Here is a 19,994-nt window from a genome sequence, read left to right on the forward strand (position 1 = left end):
AATCCCCATCTGTCTTCCCCATTACTCTCCTCCCCTTTATCTCTAAACGCTTTATCACTAAACTCACTGAACAACTATTGTACAACAGATGTACTTTCTCTTCCAACTTCATCTTGGATTCCTTCCAAGTCGGTGTCATCCCTTTTTTATCTGCCAAAATAATTCTTTTTTCTGCAATCTCTAAAGAATTCCTGATATCAGAGCCTGTATCCCATCTTCTTTTTTAACCTTCTCTTAATACATTTTTCTTAATCTTTCTCCTGCTTTTGTTGTTATCTTAACGCCCTTTCCTTCTTGATCTTTTATTCTTGCAAAGTTTTGAGAAATTGTCTTATTTTTTTCTCTCTGATTTTATGTGTGGCATCTATTTAAATAGGCTGATTTTCTTCTGCCTCTAGGAACTTCACAGCGATTCTTCCTTTGGCTTTTAGTTATTGACTGTCTGTGTCTTGGATAATCACATTTAAATGTCACTTTTAACAGAACTTGAATGAAAGTGAGCTGCTTCCTATTCAGACTTATCCCTGTGTTGCAGGGGAAATAACAATATCCTTTCTATTTTGATTTATGGCAATATGATATCTCCTGACTACAAATCTGTCAGTTGTTTTAAATAGGACACACAAATACCATAATTCCAAAATCATAGGACTTGGAAAGGACCTCTGGAGATCAGCTAGTCCAGATGAACCAGTCATCTGAAAGAATGTAATACCAGTACTAGTCTACCTATAGTTCACTACCTAGTCTTTCAAAGAAGAATGCAAAATTCAGAAGTCCAGGAGCTAGGCAAGAAAAAAAATATCTTGGCCTCAATGACATATCAACAGAAACCCCAAATTTCAAAATTAATACAGCAAACTAATGTTCTTTCAGCTTTCTTTGAATTTGGACAGCAAATATGAAGGATTAAAATATGGTCATGCTCTGATCTTGATAACATCTAGAACTATTTCTTCCTTTCTATCCAGTAACTGCATTTTGCATTCATGTTCATCTGGTGGCTGAAATATCTTCCTTTCTGGCTTCTCTTGTCCTCTGCTACTTCTTAATCCTTCAGATCCAAAATTGCAGACGAAGTCACAGTATTTACAAATGAGGTCACAAACCTAACAGAAGTTCAGCAGTAAAAATATGTTAATCTCCAGAAGAGAGGTCTCAAGTCTGACAAGTATTACTCATCTCTCACTGAGGGGTCTTAAGCACTGATATAGGAACCATTACCCAGAAGATGGGTAAAGCTGGAAGTGGAGTTGTTGATGGAACGGCTTGGGGCACAATGTTTAGTCCAGAAAGATAATAGATGATAAAAATAATATTTTCTACGCATCATTTTGCCTTTCCCTATTGAGTTATATTCAAACAAACGATTACCTCATCTATCTGTTTCTTTACATCTATTTGCTGCTTCTAGATCTTCCAAGTGTAGTTTCTGCTCTTCTTTGCAATTTACTTTTATACATGTCTAACTTTTTGATATTATTTCAGCCATCGGTGTGCCTTCCTCTGTGCAGCTGTCCATTGTCAAATTGATCTAGAATTAATCTGTAAGGACCCAAAGTAGACTGATGTATCTCTGCAAAACTATCTCCTGCTGTGCCATTAATATCAGTTATTAATTTGAATTAAAATCCACTTTGTTCTTCCCCATATTCCCTTTTTGAGGCTGGATGTATTTTAAAGTCCAAAGTCAAGACAGGATTTTACTCAGAATTTAGTGTGGACCTGCCTTGGTGTGAACATGCACATACCTTTTGCTGAGTTTGTCTGGCAGTTTGATTACTTTTTTTAATCTGTGAATAAAGAGCAAAAGCTATTTTTTCACATCTACTTTTTTACCCTGTGGAGCTACTTATGCTCATAAAACCTTTGTAAAGAAATAAAAAACTAGGAAATAACTCAGATCTATTGCAAAATATGGGAGGAATCAACAAAAGTTTAAACGGTTGAAACCACTTGTCCTGATTTGGTCTGGCACAGAGTTATTTTTGTTTATAGAGGCTTGTCTGGTGCTGCGTTTCAGATATTTGATGAAAATGAATCAGTGGGTTAGTTGTTACTGAGCTGTGCTTACGCAGGGCCAAGAGCTATCAGCTTCTCATGTAGCTCTGCCAGGAGAGGCTGGGAGTGCTCAAGGAGCTTGGTGGGGTCATGGCCAGGACTGCTGATCCCAATGACCAAAGGGATATTCCACACCATATGGTGTATGCTCAGTATTAAAAGCTGGGAGGAAAGAAGGAAAGGTGTTATATTTGGAGTGGTAGTATTTCTTTTTCCAAGAAACCATTACATGGGACGAGCCCTGCTTCTCTAAAAATCAGTGAATATCTGCTTGCAAATGGGAAGTGGCAAATTAATTCTGTGTTTTGCTTTGCCAACACATACAACTTCTGCTTCACCTAGCAAACTGTCTTTACCTCAACCCACAGGTTCTTTTATTTTCTGATTCTCTGCCCCTTTACAGTATGGATAGAGTGAGCAAGTGGCTGTGTGGTGCTGAGCTGCCTTCCAGAGTTAAACCACTGCACTGCCTAAGTAGTAAATCCTAATGAATGAAGATACTTGTGGTGCCTAGGTGAGGTCCTCTTTCCTGAAAGGTAACTTAATGGTAATTATGCTAATAATGGGACCCACCTCCATTATAATGCTACATTATAAGCTTAAGCTTTATGTATTTATTAGTCAAAAGTAAGTCACTGTAGTATATTGTTTCCATACTGTATGAACAAAAATTGCAGCAAATATTTCTCCTGAGAGTAAATTAGATATACAGCAGGACAGCTGTAAGGCATACATAACCAGCTCCATAATTCTACTTCTTGTTCCCTTTTTCTAAATCTTCACCGAAATAATCTTCCACACTCTATTATTAATATTATATTATCAATCTTGTTTGCTATAGGAGTTCTGCTTGTGCATATCTGCTATACTTTAATTAATGACTAACAACAAAAAAATGGTGGGTATTCTGTAGCGTATCCACATGGCTGCCTGAATGTTAAATTTTTGTGAGGGAAAATCAATTCCAGAATTACTGTTTTTAAAACTTTCATTTGATTATTACCCCAGCTACTGAGCTTGCTTCCAACAGATTATAAACAACAGGTGTAGCAGCTAACTACCAGTCAACATGTCTGTTATTTCCCAGCATCCAAAGCAATCTTTACTATCATTTTTATTTGAACCCTAAACATCTGCATATATATATAATTGCTAAGTTATACTGGAATTTTTCTGAAACTAAAATTAGAAGAGACTTTTTTTTGAGAAATATGCTAGTAGGAAATAATGTGCTTTATGTATGACCCTAAAAATGATAGATAACAACTTTGGATATATACCTTGAAACCCATCAATACTGATAATAAATAACGATATTGATCCGGACATGAATTAGTCCAGTTTAAAGCTGTTTGGGTCTGTGAGCACACATAATTTTATAGCATTTCCCTGTAGTCCTCACATGTACTTCATTGCCTGTCAATTAACTAGCTCTTGCTGAGAACTGCTGCTTTGAAGCCAAAACATGTAACAACTCATGAAGTTTGGATTTTTTAGTTTTTCTGTCCACTCAACTGCATGATGTACTAACATTAAGAAACCCAGTCTCAGCCAAGAATCCTTAACTTCCGAGATTAATATGGACATCTGGGTTGTTGCTGGGTGAATACTGTCAGAAAAAAATCCTTCATACATACCTCAGTAACATATGCATAAATCTAGAGTGCTTTGTCACAGAGGAAACAAAGGTATGGCATCCAGTTCCTCTGTAGATATCCATGCTGATCTCAGCTTGGAATGAATGTCTTCTACACAGATATAAGATACCAATAGATTTTCATTCCCTCTTCTTTGGCAGCAGAGGCATTTTTCAGATGCTTGATTTGTGAAAATTTGGACAGCACCAAAATATACTTATCATTTGTTGCCATAAACAAAGCCAGTATACCTAATTACCTTTCTAAAGATAGCAATAGCAGCTACATAGTCATCTCTAAGGAAGGAAGAGATTGTTTTCAAACTGACAGAAATTAATCATTTCCACATAGCTACATGGACTGCCTTCATTATTCTTGGATAAATCTGTGGGCTACAGTGTAAACTCTATACCATTCTCAAGAATCTGCATCTCGAACAGAAAGTTGCAGAGGAAATAAAAGTCATTCAAACTGAAAAATGTTTTGGAACATGTTACATTAATACCACCTTATTTTGCACTATTTCCTAAAAAGTGTAGTCAAACATATTATACTTGATAGCTCTACTGCTTGCAGGATCTTCAGTGACTGTCATTCACCCACCAGTTATTTGTCTTTCAGAGGAGCTGATAGCCTGCATTGGCATCTTGAGCCAATACTGCATACCAATCTTATGAATCAGCTCAGTGTAAGACTGTTTTGGTATGTAACCCAGCAAGCATCCATGATGATTTATTTTTCCTTGCTTCAGGTTCAGTGATCAATAGTATATTTTTATTGTGTTTACTGTGCAACAATTCAACCATCTTCCCAACCATCTGGAAAAACTGATACTCTGGAGTTACACATTTGCAGCATTGATTGAGAGCACTTTAGATTGTGTTCCAGTGAACTGAGGCTGAACAGTACCATTCGCATGGTGCAGCAGTCCTCTGTGTCCCTTCCAGGTCTGTCAGAGGGACCACAGGTTAGGGTACAAGAGTGAATGTTTCTGGTATTACAGTAAGTTGTTCTGAGACTGATCTTGGTTTTTGTAGATAAAGGACTGTATCTGTGTCTTCAGTCAGTGAAGAGAAACACAATGCAGCATATCTTGATGTGAAGTAAGTCATAGATATTACTTCTGTGCTAGGAAAAAAATTGTTTCATAGACTTTTTGAATGCAGTACTGTACAATCAATGAATGTACAGATGTTATAGTTATGAGGTATGCCAGAGAGTTTGGCTATGTAGTTATTACCCCAAAGCAGAAAAGATAGGATGCTTATCCACATCCTGGGCTCGCTTATGAAAATCCAGCAGAGTGGATCTCCAGAAGAGACCCTTCCCCACTGGCAGTCAGCTCTGAAATGGGTCTAGGAGAGGTGGAGCCAGGCTCCACCCCTTTCAACAGCATAGGTGAATTGCCTTCACCTGTGCTCCCATGGCTGACTCATTGCTCACCTCAGGTGATCAATCAGAGGTTCAGGCCATGATTCAGCAGTTCCCATATAAGTGCGCTTTATTTAAAAGTATTCAAAATACATTATCAGTAGTTTTCCAGTTATCCATAGTTTTCATTTTCTCTTCTTCACTTGCGTAAAGTCACTGATGGTAAGCATCTGTAGCCAGTCTCTCTACAGGCAGTTGTGAAATTACTGTTACTGACTGTTGTTCTTGCAGTGTTTTGTTTGTTCGTGTAGTTGACAACAGCACATCATAAACCACGTATCATTGTAACTTACTGTCCCTCAAACAGAAAATATACTGTACAAACATTTTCTCAGGAACCACCTAAAAATTTCTTCCTGTCAATAAATGCAGCTATGTTCTTTTGATAAATAAAACATGGAAAGTTTTTCTGCCATGGAAAATAGCTCTGGATTTCCAAGTATACTGAATGACATTTCAATCTTGTTCACGTTTTGGTGATATCTAGAATTTGAATTTACTACCACTTGCTTATAATGGCATCATAGATTGGAATCTATTTACGTGCAGGCTGCCTCAAAAAGTATTCAGTTATTTTCTCAAGGAACATTAGATTGGCATTTGTCTTCTCGGAATCTATGAATTATGTATATCCTCTGTGCTCACTTGCAGAAAAGCCTACCGAGTCTTCCATCTCCCATGCTTGGCTATGATTACAAAGAACTTATGCTTCAAAATTTCATTAAATACTTCATATGCTGTAAACTACACAGAAATGTCCAGCACCAGGTACAAAAGCAGTAGTGGGGAATGTATATACAGAGTGGGTATCAGAGAATTTAGTTGTTTTTTGGGTAACTATCTGTTGCTGCTTCAATTGGTAAACATAGTAGAGCTTCAGATGCTTTTTTGTATGGTGGGCAGAGAGATGGAAGACAGCTACATCAGCTTGCACAGCTGTAGAAAAAGTTCTTGAACTAACAGTGATTTGCCCACATTCATCTAGAAGTTCATAGTATTATTAGTGTGATTTTGCATTCCTAGCATGGTATTGCTCACTATCACTTGTCTTCTTGCAATTTGAAATTCGAAAGCATTTGAAAATTGCTTTCCCAATGCTACATAAATGTGTAACCCATACTCAAGCATTACTGTTAATTCAAGTGTCAATTTCTTTGCCTTCTGTTGGATGTTACAAAGTCTTCTCCCTGAAAAATGGCCTCAGTCACTGAAAAAATGTAAATTCTACTGTCAAGGAACAAAATATATTTGTTACTGCTAGTTGTGAATTAAATACAGAAAAATACAGGGTTTGTGTTTCAGCAGTAAATAGTAGAACTGAAGACTGCAGTATCAGGGGTTTTTTTATTCTTTAGGTATGTCTGGTCCCTGTTTTAAAAGCATCTGATGACAGGATGCTTTGCTTTATTTTCTGTTATTCCTTCTCACTGACAAATCATCTGGAGTATAACTTGAAGCAGCCTATGCTTGACTTACTGCCACTCTTTCGATTTCCTGAAAAAAAAGCAAACCAAAACCATGATGAGGACGAGCTCAGAACAGTGCAGGAAAGTAGAAAATGGAAAAGAAGCAGGAGTCAAAAGTGAGAAAAGGATGGAGAAGATAAACATACACCAAGAACCACAAAAGAAGGAAGACTGACCAGAGGCAACTGATCTTCAGACTTTTCTGATTACTTCTCTGTTCAGTTTACAAATAGTGGGGGAGTTTATTAGCGTTTATGCCCTGTGTTCCAAACGAGCCTTTTCTCAGTCTCTCCCGTGCTATTCTCCTACAGTTGCTCCTAAAAACTACTTCTCACCTACTCATCTCTAAGCAGAAATAATCTCTAGTCCTTGCTGAACACCCGAGAGGCGTAAAAAGTCTGTGCATAGCTAGTATCAGTTGACGTGATATGGGCATACCTCTCAGCTGGCTGGGGATATGTGAAGACCATTTCTGTTCACTACTGAAAGCTGATCAGCAAGCTGAGAAGTCAACACAGTCTGCAGGTTGGTGAGCTCAGGGGAGCAGATGCTGCTTTTGCCTCAATATGGCAAGCCCAGAAGCAAGTAATAGAATGCATACCAGGAGAGGTATCATCAGCAAATGAAGAAAAAGAGAAGAGACAAGTGCACAGTGGAAGAATTACATATTTGGAGGAAGGTGTAGTTCAAAATGAGGAAAAGACATAGGACAGGATTCGAGAAATGTGGAAGGTGAGAGAAAAGATAATCCAAAACTAGAGAAAAGGAATAGAAATCAGAGGAAAGATGAAAAGATATGAGTGACTGAGGAAAGGAACAATTAGACACAGGGGGGTGAATTAAAAAAAGACTGTTACAAAAAGAAAAGAGAGAACAATGGGAAATATTCTTAGCCACATGAAGGAATTGCAAGCAGCCCACAGCTAAAAAGAGAAGCACACAGTAGCATCATGTTCACAAAAAGTGAGGTTGATTGGACAAAAGATATCACTCAATCTTTCCTAACTTAGTAAAATGGAAAAGTCTGTGTAGTAAGCTTGTGAAAGCTTTTGTTCAAGAGACTAATTCACTCGTATGCAAAATGACCATGAGCTTAGACACAGGGTGCAGGGCATCAGCAAACTAAGAGCAACAGTCTTTGTTATTTCTTGGCAGGCATAGGTAACAGTGCATAATTACTGATAAGAAACTGGGAATTGTGAATATGGCAAGTGGTGAACAGTAAGAAAAGACTGTCTTTGAGATGCCTGCTTGTTGTAGCTGAATATTCTGTAGAGATTTATGCAGAAATGCAGAATGCCAAGAAGGACACTAATGCTAATCTCATTATGGTGTTGAAAAGATTACTCCAAAATAGGTCCACATCCTGCCAGGAACACACATTCATGGTTGAGGGTACTGCAAACACCCTGCCCGGAAGCAAATTTATGCTTTACCATGGGTTTTTGGGAAGCCTTATGACACATTGGAAGAGGAAATAGGGGCCAACATTATCTTTCTATTGCATAGAGCTTTCTTATCCTTCTCATTAGAGTGTATCTCATCTGATTTTTCAGTGATGTTGCACAACTGACATCAGCCAAACAAGTCAAAGCTTTTCTAAAAGAAACCTGGCACTGAACCCTGCAAGGTGAGGTGTGTTCAGAACAGGGGTCTAGTAAAGAGTACTTTTTAAAAATATTATTTCACTTTTATACAAATGCTAATCTATTGGCAATACAAATGTAGAAAAAAATTGTTCTAAACAGCTCCCAGCTCATGAAGTTTAAGCTTGCCTCATCTATTATTGAAGTAGGAATAACACTGGGGAAATGGCCAAATATCAGAAAACCCATCATACCTGAAGGTTGCGGTGTTTTCTCTTTTTTTGGCTTCATTTTGTCTGTCCTAAAAATAAATAAATAAAAAGTTCAGGAAAAAACACAATGCTGTTGTAGATAACCAAGGGGATAACACTATTGCCAACTAACCCACATAAACAAGCAAACAAACAAAAACGACAACAACAAAACTTACTTTAACAATCTTGTTATGTACCAGTATTAAATAGATGCTATTTTAAATACTTTCTGTCTGCAGTAGAAATATCTATTGCTAAATGATGTGGTAAGCCTTGCTTTGAAGTAAAGGCACATGGAAGCTATCTTTCAAAAGAACCTGAACAGCTGAGAAGCCAGAGTATGGCTATTTGGAAACCCCACCCAATATTCTTGAGCTTCCCTAGCACATTTAAAACATCAGGAGAATTGCAGTCTGAAAAGGTGTTGCAATAATATATTTTCCAAAACCAAAACTGCAACACATTTTAATTTTCAAAGTTCAGCATCGAAAACCAAGTATACCAGAATCATTTCTCAACCATATTTACCTGCTCTTCCTTCTTTCTTTGCTTCTGCTGTTTATTGTATCCAGAGGATCTTTACTCTTTGATTGCATGGTGGTTTCTATCCTGGTTGCTTCCTGGGAGCTGTTGAAAGTTGCCCTTTCCCTTTCACTCTTTTCGGTGGGACCCACACTATCTGAGTTGGGAACTTGGTTGGAGGAGGTTTGTTCAGTAACAGTTTCTTCCTCTGTTTTGGTGTTAGGCACGTTTTGAGAGTTGTTGCTCTAGACAAAAAAATGAAAGTTAAACAGATACAGCTGCAACAGACAGCTAAAAAAAATGCTCCAGACAGCACTGATCAACACAACTGGAATTTGATGATAATTTCCTATATACCAGTCCTTTATATATTGAGTATTCAGCAAATAGCTGCCTTCTACCTTCTACTGTCTGGCTGTCCACTGTAGCATTTGCTTCAAGAATTTTCTTTTTCTGTCCTTTGAATAGATCAAATGTCCTTGCCCTCTTTGCTTATTTGTTATCAGCCTCTGTATAAGTCTCAGCTGTGTCGTGTCTTTCTTTTTCTGCTTTTTTTTTCCAATTACTTGTGGAATTGAGCCCCAAAGATCCATTTAAGAGCATACCCATAGCTGCAAGGAAAAACTAAACATAAAATTGAACTTTTTTTAGTCTGGTATTTGTAGGTCATTACAGTTTTATCAGGGCTAGGGTGCACACAGCGTTTTCACTCCTTTTGCCCTCATTTTTTGCAGGGAGTTTACAAGAAGCCAGCTATTTCAAAAAACAGAACTGTAGATCCTTCAAAATGTATGAAAAGTTTGGCTTCAGAGAGACAATAAAGAATACTGATAGAAACTATACTTTCTAATTGTTCAGCTTGAAGATTTGATATCTGTTTGCCAAAGACTTACATTGTCTGGTGGCTTGTTGGGGCTGGGAGCTTTCTCATGACTCGTGCCAGAATCCTTACATATTATGTCGACGTTGGTATTGGTAGTATCTTTTGGACGTCTCAGGAGAGAGATTAGCTTCAACCAGTGGTGGAATAGTTGCTGTTGTTGGTCTGGTGGAGCACAAAGCTCTAGATAATAGGAACGGCCATTTATTAATTTTAACATGAGTTGTTTCTTATCTGTGCTGTGAACAGAGAGTTCTACAAACTTCAAGGGCAAGAACCTGAAAAAACAAGAAGATATTATGTCATCAGACTTGAAGATAGAATAAGACTACAAGCGAGAAACTGGAATAGGGAAAAGCTGCTGAGTAGATTTGGACATTCCTCTTTAGGTGACGCTGACTTTGGAAGAAATGCTGAGCGTCAGTGCACAGAATGGAGACAAAGAATGTCAGCTTCTTTACAATGTCTTTATTCCACTGCCTTTTTCCTTCACAAACCTGCACCTCCAATCTTTTCACCAGTTTTCAGTTTCTGATATGTTTAAAAAAAAACTTATTAGGTATTTTCCAGTCATTTTCCATCTGTGTATATGTATATGGGTAGCACTGGCCTAAAATGATGACCAGAGCGAGGCCTAAATTTGTGTCTTTAAATTTCAGTGATAATCCTGACTTTACTGTGTTAGTGATGGAAGAAAGTGCAAATGTGAGATCTGTTCATAATCTGATACTTAAAAAGAGGAAAACACCACATGGAAGGGAGAAGCTCTTCAAAGACTTATTTAACCCTTTTCAATCTCACTCACCTGCTAAGTGCTAGCTGTTCCACTTGAGATGGATGCTCTGAGAATTTCTGGAGATTTGCCATTATTTCCTGTGGGGACACAGGCACCTTGTGTGCTAGCAGCATTCCACTGGGCATTGGTGAACGGGCAGCACAGATGCCGATGGTCACACAGGTTGGTCGATTGTGGAGATTAATCAATTCCCCTCTTTGGTTAATCTGAACAACAAAAAAAATCAACATTCTCAGAGATATCAAAGATATTTCACAGTGATTCAGCCTAGGATTTCTAGAGCTTATGTAAAGAAATGCTGAGGAGAGAAGGGAACGTGGAATAATGAGATGGGTATATATATGAGTGAAAACAGGAAGAAATTTGAATCAGGATAAAGAAGGATCACTGGTTATTTTGTAGTCTCCATCATTAGGTATTTGACTGCTGAGGTAAGAAAAGACTTGTGGGCTACTATCTCAAATTAATTTCTGATTCTGATGACTCAATGTCTTTGTCAGAATTACTGTGATATTAATGAGACCTCATTTTGAGCCAGGATATTGATAGATGCTGTAAAAGTACAGGATGGAAAAAGATTACAGATAACTTACGTGTAAGACATGAAATGACAGGAAAAAGAAATGAGAAAATTCAAAGAAAAAAATTAATATGCATGCTCAAATCACATAGTATCTACCACTGTTAGAATTTGCTTTTGGTAGACATCAGAGAAAAAAAAACTGTGTTCTAAGAAGGAATTTGAGGGATAACATGTATTAAATTAGTGGATATTAGTAGAAGATCTTTCCAAGTGTGAGACATGCAATATGAAAAAATAGATCAAAGGCTATTATTTTTTACATCTAATGGGAATAAGTCAGTGATGAAGCTGTTTTTGCAGGCTGTTTGTTTATGGCAACAGCCTCCTTGAGAATAAATTGGGTCTCATAAATAAAGCAGGTCTCAATCAAATACCTTGAAAATAGAGACTTACAGCTAATTAGCATTCTGCACGTGTACCAACAATGCAAGATTGAGTTAATCAAGGCAAGAACAAAAGATGTTGCAGTTATCACAGTGAGGTGATGAAATCCTATTAAAAAGCTCTACTGATGTACATTTTACAAGTAGAACTCACATGTTTTAGATACACTGTGAATGTATTATTGTAGACTTGCAGACTGTTGCCAGGGTCATGAAGGGTTCTGAAAGGACAGAGGGAGTAGTGGGAAGATTACTGAGGAAGGTTGACTGCTCTTTAGGCTAGGTTGAACTAAATTTGATGGCTAAACAACCTTAATGAACTGGCACAGAACCAGAAAATTGCTAACACTGTCCTAGTAGTTCCTACAGGAAAAAGCAGGGACTGACAAAGAAGAATGAAAACATCATTCTTGGACGTCCTTTAATTTTCAGCTTAGCTGTTGCTGAGGTTCTAGACCATCATCTATAAAGTGAGAGCAAAATGAGACTGTATGAGAAGAGAAACAGTATATCCGTGTCTTTATGTTTGTTTTAAATGAGAATATGTGTGGTGGGAATAAATGAATGAGGAAAAACTGTTCAGAAGAGGAAGGAAAAAAAAAGTAATTTATTTGATCAATTTTACATTGAGCATGCAAAAAAAAAATCATTTAAATTATTTATTTTTACCTGAACAAACCTGCTTTCAAGCATGGGAGCAGAGGCAAAAAGAGCATATTCTCCTTGGTTAAGAAGTTTCTTGAGGTCACCCATGATGGATTTCTTACTTGGCATAATCTTTTTAGAGTCAAACGCACTACTTATTTTGCCTGTCCACAAAACAAAAATAAATATACATGTTAGAAGGAAAAGAAATAGGAAAGTTTTTAAATTGGGATTATAAAAATAAATAAATACAGCATTTTATTATACTGCTAAAACTCAGAACATTTCCCTTATGCACACTCATTTTTATGAGCATACAATTTTAAGTGCAAAGGGAAACTTAATAGGGCTTTTTTCACAGTTCTATACTTTTTTTTTTTTTACCCTTTTTCTTCATGGTTGGTTTTTTTTTTGTTTGTTTTTTGTTTTTTTCCAACGTGAATAGTGACATATTTTGCAAGTGATAGAAATCTTTGAGCTGTTCTCAGTGGTGGTTTGGTATGGTGACTTCTATCTTCGTGTCTCATGGATCACGTATGTGTTTATTGGGAGTCAAGAATATAGAGATGATGTGAAGTTAAAATTCTCCAGCAGTTAACTGAATGAACTCTGTGGACATAATATTAATAGCTTCACAAGGTGTTGGGAGTGGGGGAAAGTCAAGGTATTTCATTAATGACATTTCCTAAATCTTTACTGGAGAGTTAACAAGCTATTATCCCAAGCAGATACTAAACTCAAATGATTTGTTGAAGACTGCGCAGTATGTAACAGAATGTCAATAAGAATAGAAAATCCCTACTCTGTATTTTTGGGAAAAAAACCCTCAAAAAACAAAAACCAAAAAACCCACAAAAACAGATGTAGTAGACTTCTACTTCCCTTTCATACCTTGTTTCACTCACAGAAATCCATTGCTTAGCTGGAGGAGTATACCTACAGAAAGAGAGGACAAGAGTACGGTAATCCCTTCTGCGGAGCCCAGTGGAATTCTCCCAGCACTAGAAACCCATCATTAGTGGCATCACAATGCATCACTAGGTATGTGTTCTCAACAGTCCTGGCAGCAATTATGTTTATTGGTTAAGTAAGGGCATAGTGATAACAGCGTGTATTTCCTTGTAACACAAACACACTATCTAGGTACTCCTGCTCCAGCAAGGAGATTCAACTAGATGATCTTTCAAGGTCCATTCCAATCCCTGGCATTCTGTGGTGCTGTGATTCTGTGATATCACCACAGATTTTTGCATTGATACAGTCCTCAGAGCAGGCTACCAGGGGGAAGAACAAGACAAAACCTATGACAGATGATGAGCTTGGAGCCATGTCTAACCTTAACAGAAATATTGCTCTCAACAGCTAAGGCAATCTTTCAAACCTACAGGATCCAAAAAGAATAAACTGAACAGGATCGGTGGTAAAAGAACCCACTAAAGGACCCAAGCAAGACAAGGCAAAATGAAATGAGACAAGGCGAGGAATGAAATCCCAAGCCCATCTTACGTCTCCATCCTAGGATTCAAGTCAGCAGGAAGAACAAGAGGAGATAAAACTAGATACAGGACTGTAATACATGCTCAAGGACATCTGTCCTAGAGTCAGGAATAGATACAAACACACCCATAACCCAGCTCGGAGGAAGAGTAGGAACACAGGCCAAAAGCTTCCCTGCAGCTCCCAGATGAGAGATAGTGTTGTGTGAGAGAAGAGGGGCGGAGGGGAGTGGAGGTACCAGGTGAGGCTTGTCAGAGCAGTTAAAGTCTGTTGGTGCACTCTGGAATCTGGCACAGGCCCAGGATGTTAATGAGCCAGTTTAAAGTGGTATGGATATTCAGATGTTTTGCTCTTGTTTGTAGATTTCAGCTTCTATAACCTTTCATTACAATCAGCTCTTGATGTTAACCTTTTTTTTTTTTTTTTTCCCACCCTAATGTGATAACACCTGTTTCAACTGAGTCTGGTGCTTTGACAAGGTTTTGGGTCATGAGTGATTATCAGGCTGGCTGAAGGAGTATTGGTGTTCTGAAATAGGAATTATGTTGTCTGACAGTTTGAAGATCTATTGTGTATTGCAGTCTTCTTTGTGTAGGTACATATTCACTGTTTCCTTAAGTAAAAGCCCCCAAGACAGTTTGTCTGATTGTACTATGCACTAACACAGCAGCATCCAGCAAAAATGGTTTTTGTTCTCTCTACTGCACAGTGTTAAAGTCAATTATGCTTTTCTTTCCCAGGTGGATTTTAGTTGTGTAGTGGACATAGACAGAGACAGATAAATAGTGTTGGTATATCAACAGCAACAAGAATAAATAGTTTTTCCAAAACTAAATTACCTTTTTCTCTTTAGCCAATGGAAATGTGATTCTAATCATGAGAACAAGTGAACAGCAGAGCTGGAGGAGACTGACTCAGCAGACAAATGTTCATAGTGTTTACCTGAACCAGAGAAGCTGCAAGTCCTGTCCACCCCCCCCACATACATGTGTACACTTAGCTAGCTCTTTTCTGGAATGCAGAGTATAAGCACTATGAGAGTCAGAGCTAAGACTATGTTAGGAAGCAGTAGAGTAATTCCTTAGCCATTTGGCGTTTGGCTATTGCAAATGGTGTTGCTATTTTTCAGGATAAATTCTGTATAGTTTTTGGGAGTGTGAGATGTAGAGTGAGAAGCTTCTGCAGCTCTGTGTTGCTGGCTCCCAACAATAAGATCAAGCATAAATACCCAGCCTGCCCTGTAGCTAGCCCTTGGATCCCAGTCTCTCAAGTTGATTGGCACATGGACATATGAGATGCTGAGGCTGTAGCCCCTCCTCTGTTGGTACATACTCCTCACTCATGCCCATACACCCACACCCACACCATACCTCTCACTTGCCCCGCAGATCCCATGATCTCTCTAGGAGCCACCTGGGACTCCCCCGCTCCCTCAGTAGCTCCCTCTTGGCATGGTTTCACTCCTTATTCACCCAGGAAAAGAAATGACATTGAGTAAGACACGGCAGTGTGTAGACAAGGCGCAGGGCATGGCCAGACAAGTGTATCTGTTTGTACTTGGCGGGTTTATTTATTCCTTCATCTCTTTATTTTCCTTCATCTGTTCCTCCTCAAAAATTGCTACACCAATCCCTTTCACCACCTCTGGTTCCTCCCCAAAACACATAAAAAATCTTGTGCAATCCTAAAATGATCTCCACTTCTTCAATAAGGTGTTCTAGCCTCCAGGTAGTCTGACGAGTGATCATAGGAGCCCTTCCATTACCTCATGTTGATGGGTTTCACATATGGACAAGCCCTCCTGTTACAGCCCTTAATTTGGGTTCCCTCATGCCCCGTACTCCTCTGGACTTGAGGAAATGAGTTGTTGAAATGCCAAAGGTTCCTGCGATGGGCCTGGGATTGCTGAGGCAGTGCGTTATTTGGATTCTCTTATGTACCATTTCTGTTCTCTTTCGTATTTGTGCTTTCCATCATCCACCCTAACAAAGGACTAATATTTTCATTATTTTGCTTTAATCTAATACTATCCACCACCTCTAAGAAAAACTCCAGCTGATGGAGAAAGCTGCAGCATGACTCCCTAGCAACACAGCCTGCCAAAAACATACTAAATCCTGTCTTCTGCTTTGTTCAGTGGCTTTTTATAGCACATTGGGAAAATTGGTTGGATTTGGCCAGTAGGATATAAATTACGGAAAGCCACTCATGGATGTACACTGCTAACTAACCTTGTATTAAACTGACTTCAAATAGCATTGCATCTGTTTGAGCCTCTTTCCCCTTTCCCCTGAAAGGCTGGTGGGTGAGTCACATTCAGGTCATTTTTATTCTCTCTATTCAATGCCTTTTGTGATGATCAGCTGCCTAGTGTTGGCCCAAAGGGCTGTGCTTTCAGAAAGGCACAGTATACCACAACCAACTGCTCCTGTTTGTTCTTCTGCAGGTTCCTGTGTGTGAATCCCTCTAAGCACAGCATGCTCACTGACCAGCAGGCATCCCAGGAGATTCCCCAGCAGTACTTATTGTGGAGCTACATGTTGCAGGAACTTCATGCAAAGACAGGATAGATATAGCAAAAATATTAAGCCCCATTTTTTACTTTGCAGTTTCTTCATATATGGATGAGGGTAGTCTTGCCTCAGGTGGAATTTATCAGGTCAGTTGGCAGTTCTCCAGAGTAATGTGAGAGCATCCTTAACTGGAGCATGGAGGCTGTCATGCCAGTGGGAAGTTCAGCTGGTAATAAACCATAGTAAAAGATCAGGCATAATAAGGAAAAGCATCAATAGTATAGCACAGCTGCCAAATCACCAAAGCAGGGCTTTTCACACTGGATAGAGCAGATCCTCATCTGTGATAATTGGTGTTCTCTCTGTTGTCTGGCACCTCAAAATGTCCTCAGGATTTTGGCAAAGGCTTTGATAATGGCAGCCTGGCAGCTGCTTGTGTTTGTATTGCTTGTACATGCTCCAGGTAAGCATACCTATAAGTATGCTTATAGGTGTCCTTTTGTCAAGATGCTGCTGTAAGTTTTCCTGAGCTCCTTATCTCCCATGAAAGAGAAAAGGTTAGGAAGTAGCAAATATGGATTGAAATACCTCCTGTCCTACTTCTACTTTTGTGGTGCAGAACTTCCTGGGAGAAGTAGTCTAGAAGATTTCAGCTAATAAAGATATTTAAAAATATATTAAAATATATTAGAAAAGGGACAAACGGTGAACTGATAGAGACTGCTGACGATATTAACATGTTTGCAATGTTGAAGACAAAGACAGCTACAAAGAACTACAGATGCATTGCTCAACATTGAGTGGAAGTGTGTTGAAATAGTTGAGGTTATCAACACAGACAAAAGTAAAATGATGCATATGAGGAAGATGTTTTCCTTAGCTATCATCTACAATTACTTTTTTCTAGGTTGACCACATCTAATTAAGAATGAGACTTTAGGGTTACCTTTATTTTAAGATCTGTAAAAACATGTTGGTCAGAAACACTGAAAAACAGTATAATTAAATATTAGGAAATAGAGAAGGATGTAAGTTGTTAGGCTTTTATAAAAGACAGTTATGCCTTTTAATTCTGCATGCAGTTCTGGTCTTCTTGTCTCAGAGACTATAATGAAGCTGAAGAAGGTCCAAAGAGGTGCAACAAGAAGCATCCAATTCGTGGGTCCTTTAAGATGGAGTGCTGACCACACACAAAGGGCAGACTCTGTAGATTTGGACTCTTAATCCAGTCAAGAGTTATTTACAGAAATATGGGTGGCAAAGTGAGAGTGGCTTCTTATTCCCCACTCCAACATGAAAGCTAAGAGACATCAAAGGAAAGTAGGAGATGGCAGATTCAGAACAAAACGGAGACGATGCTTCATATTGTTAAGCTGTGGTAATTCTTGTAACAAACACTGGATACTGGGGGAATATTTGGAGGATGTATCATTATAAATCTGCAGCGAATTTATACTCTCTTCCTAAAATATGACCTCTTAGATAATTTTTTTTCAGGGAAATATTTGTTTTATTATTATTATTATTATTATTATTTTCCTAAAGGCTCACAGGTGATGCAGTACAGGAGTTTTTGGCTGTATGTTGCCTTCCTCTTGGCAGCTTCTTGAGTTTGTCACACAAAAGCTGCCTTTTCCTGCTGGAGCCAGCCGTTGCCGGTGTTGGAAGTTGTGTCTGCAAATATCTTGGCTGGCTTCTCCTGGCTTAGTGCCCAGTTTGCACATTGCTGCAAAGTGGGGTCCCTGTGAGGAAGCCAAATAGCTTGTTTCAGAATGATGAAGCGATTGATCACTTGGCCACAGCAGACAAACATCCTGGTTAGGAAACGCTCGTCAAACTGGTAACACTACACTGCTTTTGAAAAGCTTTATGTCCTTGGTGTTCTTGATCTCATTTGTCCTGCTGATCTTTTAGATATCTGTTTGGTAATGGCATCCCACCAGTGCACCTTAGGATACTGTAAAATCCACAAAGAGAAAGTCAGGCACAGATGGAGGCCACTCTGCATGCTTTCTTCTTAGTTGAGTGGGACAGTTTTCTGGTGTTCTCCTGACTGGTAACACAATTTAATCATGATCAGACTATTTCATCTCACTCCAGTTTCTCTTATGCCCATTCCTCTCTTTTAAGACGTTTTCACATTCAGCTAGCTCTTGGACAATATAACTGCTTCTTATAGACACAAGTGCTTCAGGGTACGATTCTTACAATCCATCATTGTTCACTACAAAGAGTAAATCAGGGTTTTTGAAACCATACCCTGTTTATAAGGTAGTTTTCACATGGCTATACAATTGTCTTCCAGAAAACTCTCCTCGTATGCTTTTCTTGAAGTTACTTTAATTTTAGTTTCAAATCAATGGTTATCAGGATCATGCTAGTGCATTTACTTTCTCTGGTATATTCAGATTAATTGCGGAGTTACTGGTATACAACCAATCCTCAGTTTTGCTTGTAGTTAATTCTGCAAAAATTAAGTTTGTTGTCTGCATTTTCAAATTGAAGTTGGATCCATGCAAATGCATGTTTTTGCATAAAAACAGAGCATGCTGGATGTCTTTGTGCAGTGCTGTGCTGAGCAAGTAACCCCAGCCAGACCAGTTTGCCAGCTAGAGCCACTGAGCATGTGTGCACTGCTCTCAGAAGGCTTTCTATTCTAAGAGTTTTGTCAGCTTGTGTGCAATATGGCACGAATGCACAGGGCAAGTCTTACTCTAATGCTGAATATGAGTCACTAAGCCCTTTTCAGAACACATACAGCTGGCAGCATATCATGATGCTGTAACATTTGTAAACCCCACAGGCTTTTGAATTAGCCAGGAAGTGTCTCTATTTTCATACACATTTTAAATCTGCCATGGGGACTCACCTTTTGGGTGGAGGCTGGGATATACTTAATAGAAAACAAAGATTAATTCTGAAGAATTCACAGCAGAAAAAAAAAATCCACAAAAGAAAACAGAAGAAACAACCATGTGACTTCTTCACTCTGAGTAAATATAGAAGTTAAGCTACTGGATCATGTTGAAGGGGTGTAAATTCTGTGGTTTTTGTCCGGATAGCTTTAGTATGGTGAAGGGGTTTGCCAAACCATTCAGTACAGTTACTGGAGATCATGTTCTTCAATATGAGGTTAAAGCACTTAATTGCAACCTTCTGACCAAATACTGCTGTGGGAAACTGTACCTTGTCTCTACTCCACAGATTGCTGCTTTGACTACCATCATTTGCTGCACATCTCCCCACAACAACCCCCCCTTTTTTTTCTTCTCTAGTTGTGACTTTTATCGGTGCTTTCTCTGACTATATGCATAAATGTCCTTTCTCTTCTAACCTGGAATGCTAAAACTTCCTTTAATTTTTTTTTTAATGGGAATAAAGCCAATTGACTTCAGCTAGTTGGCTAGTTTAGCAAAGAAACTACCAAATTTTTGGAAAGTGTCAGCATAAATGATAATTTATATAAATAATATAATATAACTTATATAAATGATAATTTTCATTTTTGGGAAAATTTTGTGCATGAGCACTTAACACTTAACTTTTCTGTTCTTACTTTTTTGTTAGTTAAGAAGACTGTAAGGATTGTTACATACCAGACCAATCTACTGGCTGGCTTTATAGCCTGAATTGGTTTCTGACTCCTCACTTAATACTCTCCCACATAGCTCCTAATGGGAACCAATACTCCTTTTTGCTATCTGACCATTCTTCTTTCTGCACTTGTCTTCTCTTTGTAA

At 38.5% G+C, this 19,994-nt stretch overlaps 1 protein-coding gene across 3 annotated transcripts; it reads right to left on the reverse strand.

The window, feature by feature from the left end:
* Positions 1 to 6,367: 6,367 nt before the first annotated feature.
* Positions 6,368 to 13,998, reverse strand: FAM71D (family with sequence similarity 71 member D). 3 transcript variants are annotated; one of them, XM_019615666.2, is made up of 8 exons: positions 13,980 to 13,998; positions 13,136 to 13,180; positions 12,269 to 12,408; positions 10,643 to 10,839; positions 9,851 to 10,115; positions 8,964 to 9,202; positions 8,436 to 8,482; positions 6,369 to 6,623 (listed from the first exon to the last, which is right to left on the reverse strand). In XM_019615666.2, the coding sequence occupies exons 3-8, from the start codon at positions 12,371 to 12,373 to the stop codon at positions 6,565 to 6,567; spliced, it is 912 nt and encodes a 303-aa protein (XP_019471211.1). In that variant the 5' UTR covers positions 12,374 to 12,408; positions 13,136 to 13,180; positions 13,980 to 13,998; the 3' UTR covers positions 6,369 to 6,564. The 3 variants fall into 3 exon arrangements, with proteins under 3 accessions (XP_019471212.1, XP_019471211.1, XP_019471210.1); XM_019615665.2 differs by lacking the exon at positions 13,980 to 13,998 and adding an exon at positions 13,868 to 13,925; XM_019615667.2 differs by lacking the exons at positions 13,136 to 13,180; positions 13,980 to 13,998 and adding an exon at positions 13,185 to 13,250 and having other exon boundaries at positions 6,368 to 6,623.
* Between the last annotated feature and the right edge of the window lie 5,996 nt (positions 13,999 to 19,994).

Source organism: Meleagris gallopavo, chromosome 5 (assembly GCF_000146605.3).
Source record: "Meleagris gallopavo isolate NT-WF06-2002-E0010 breed Aviagen turkey brand Nicholas breeding stock chromosome 5, Turkey_5.1, whole genome shotgun sequence".
NCBI lineage: Eukaryota > Metazoa > Chordata > Aves > Galliformes > Phasianidae > Meleagris > Meleagris gallopavo.

Bases quoted from the DNA above. Each gene is read 5' to 3' on its own strand.
- FAM71D (XM_019615667.2), bottom strand. From the start codon at position 12,373: ATGCCAAGTAAGAAATCCATCATGGGTGACCTCAAGAAACTTCTTAAC. The intron at 10,840-12,268 runs GTAAAAATAAAT...TTTGTTGTTCAG, and splicing joins TTGAAAGCAGGTTTGTTCAG to ATTAACCAAAGAGGGGAATT. The intron at 6,624-8,435 runs GTATGATGGGTT...CTTTTTTTTCAG, and splicing joins GAAAACACCGCAACCTTCAG to GAAATCGAAAGAGTGGCAGT.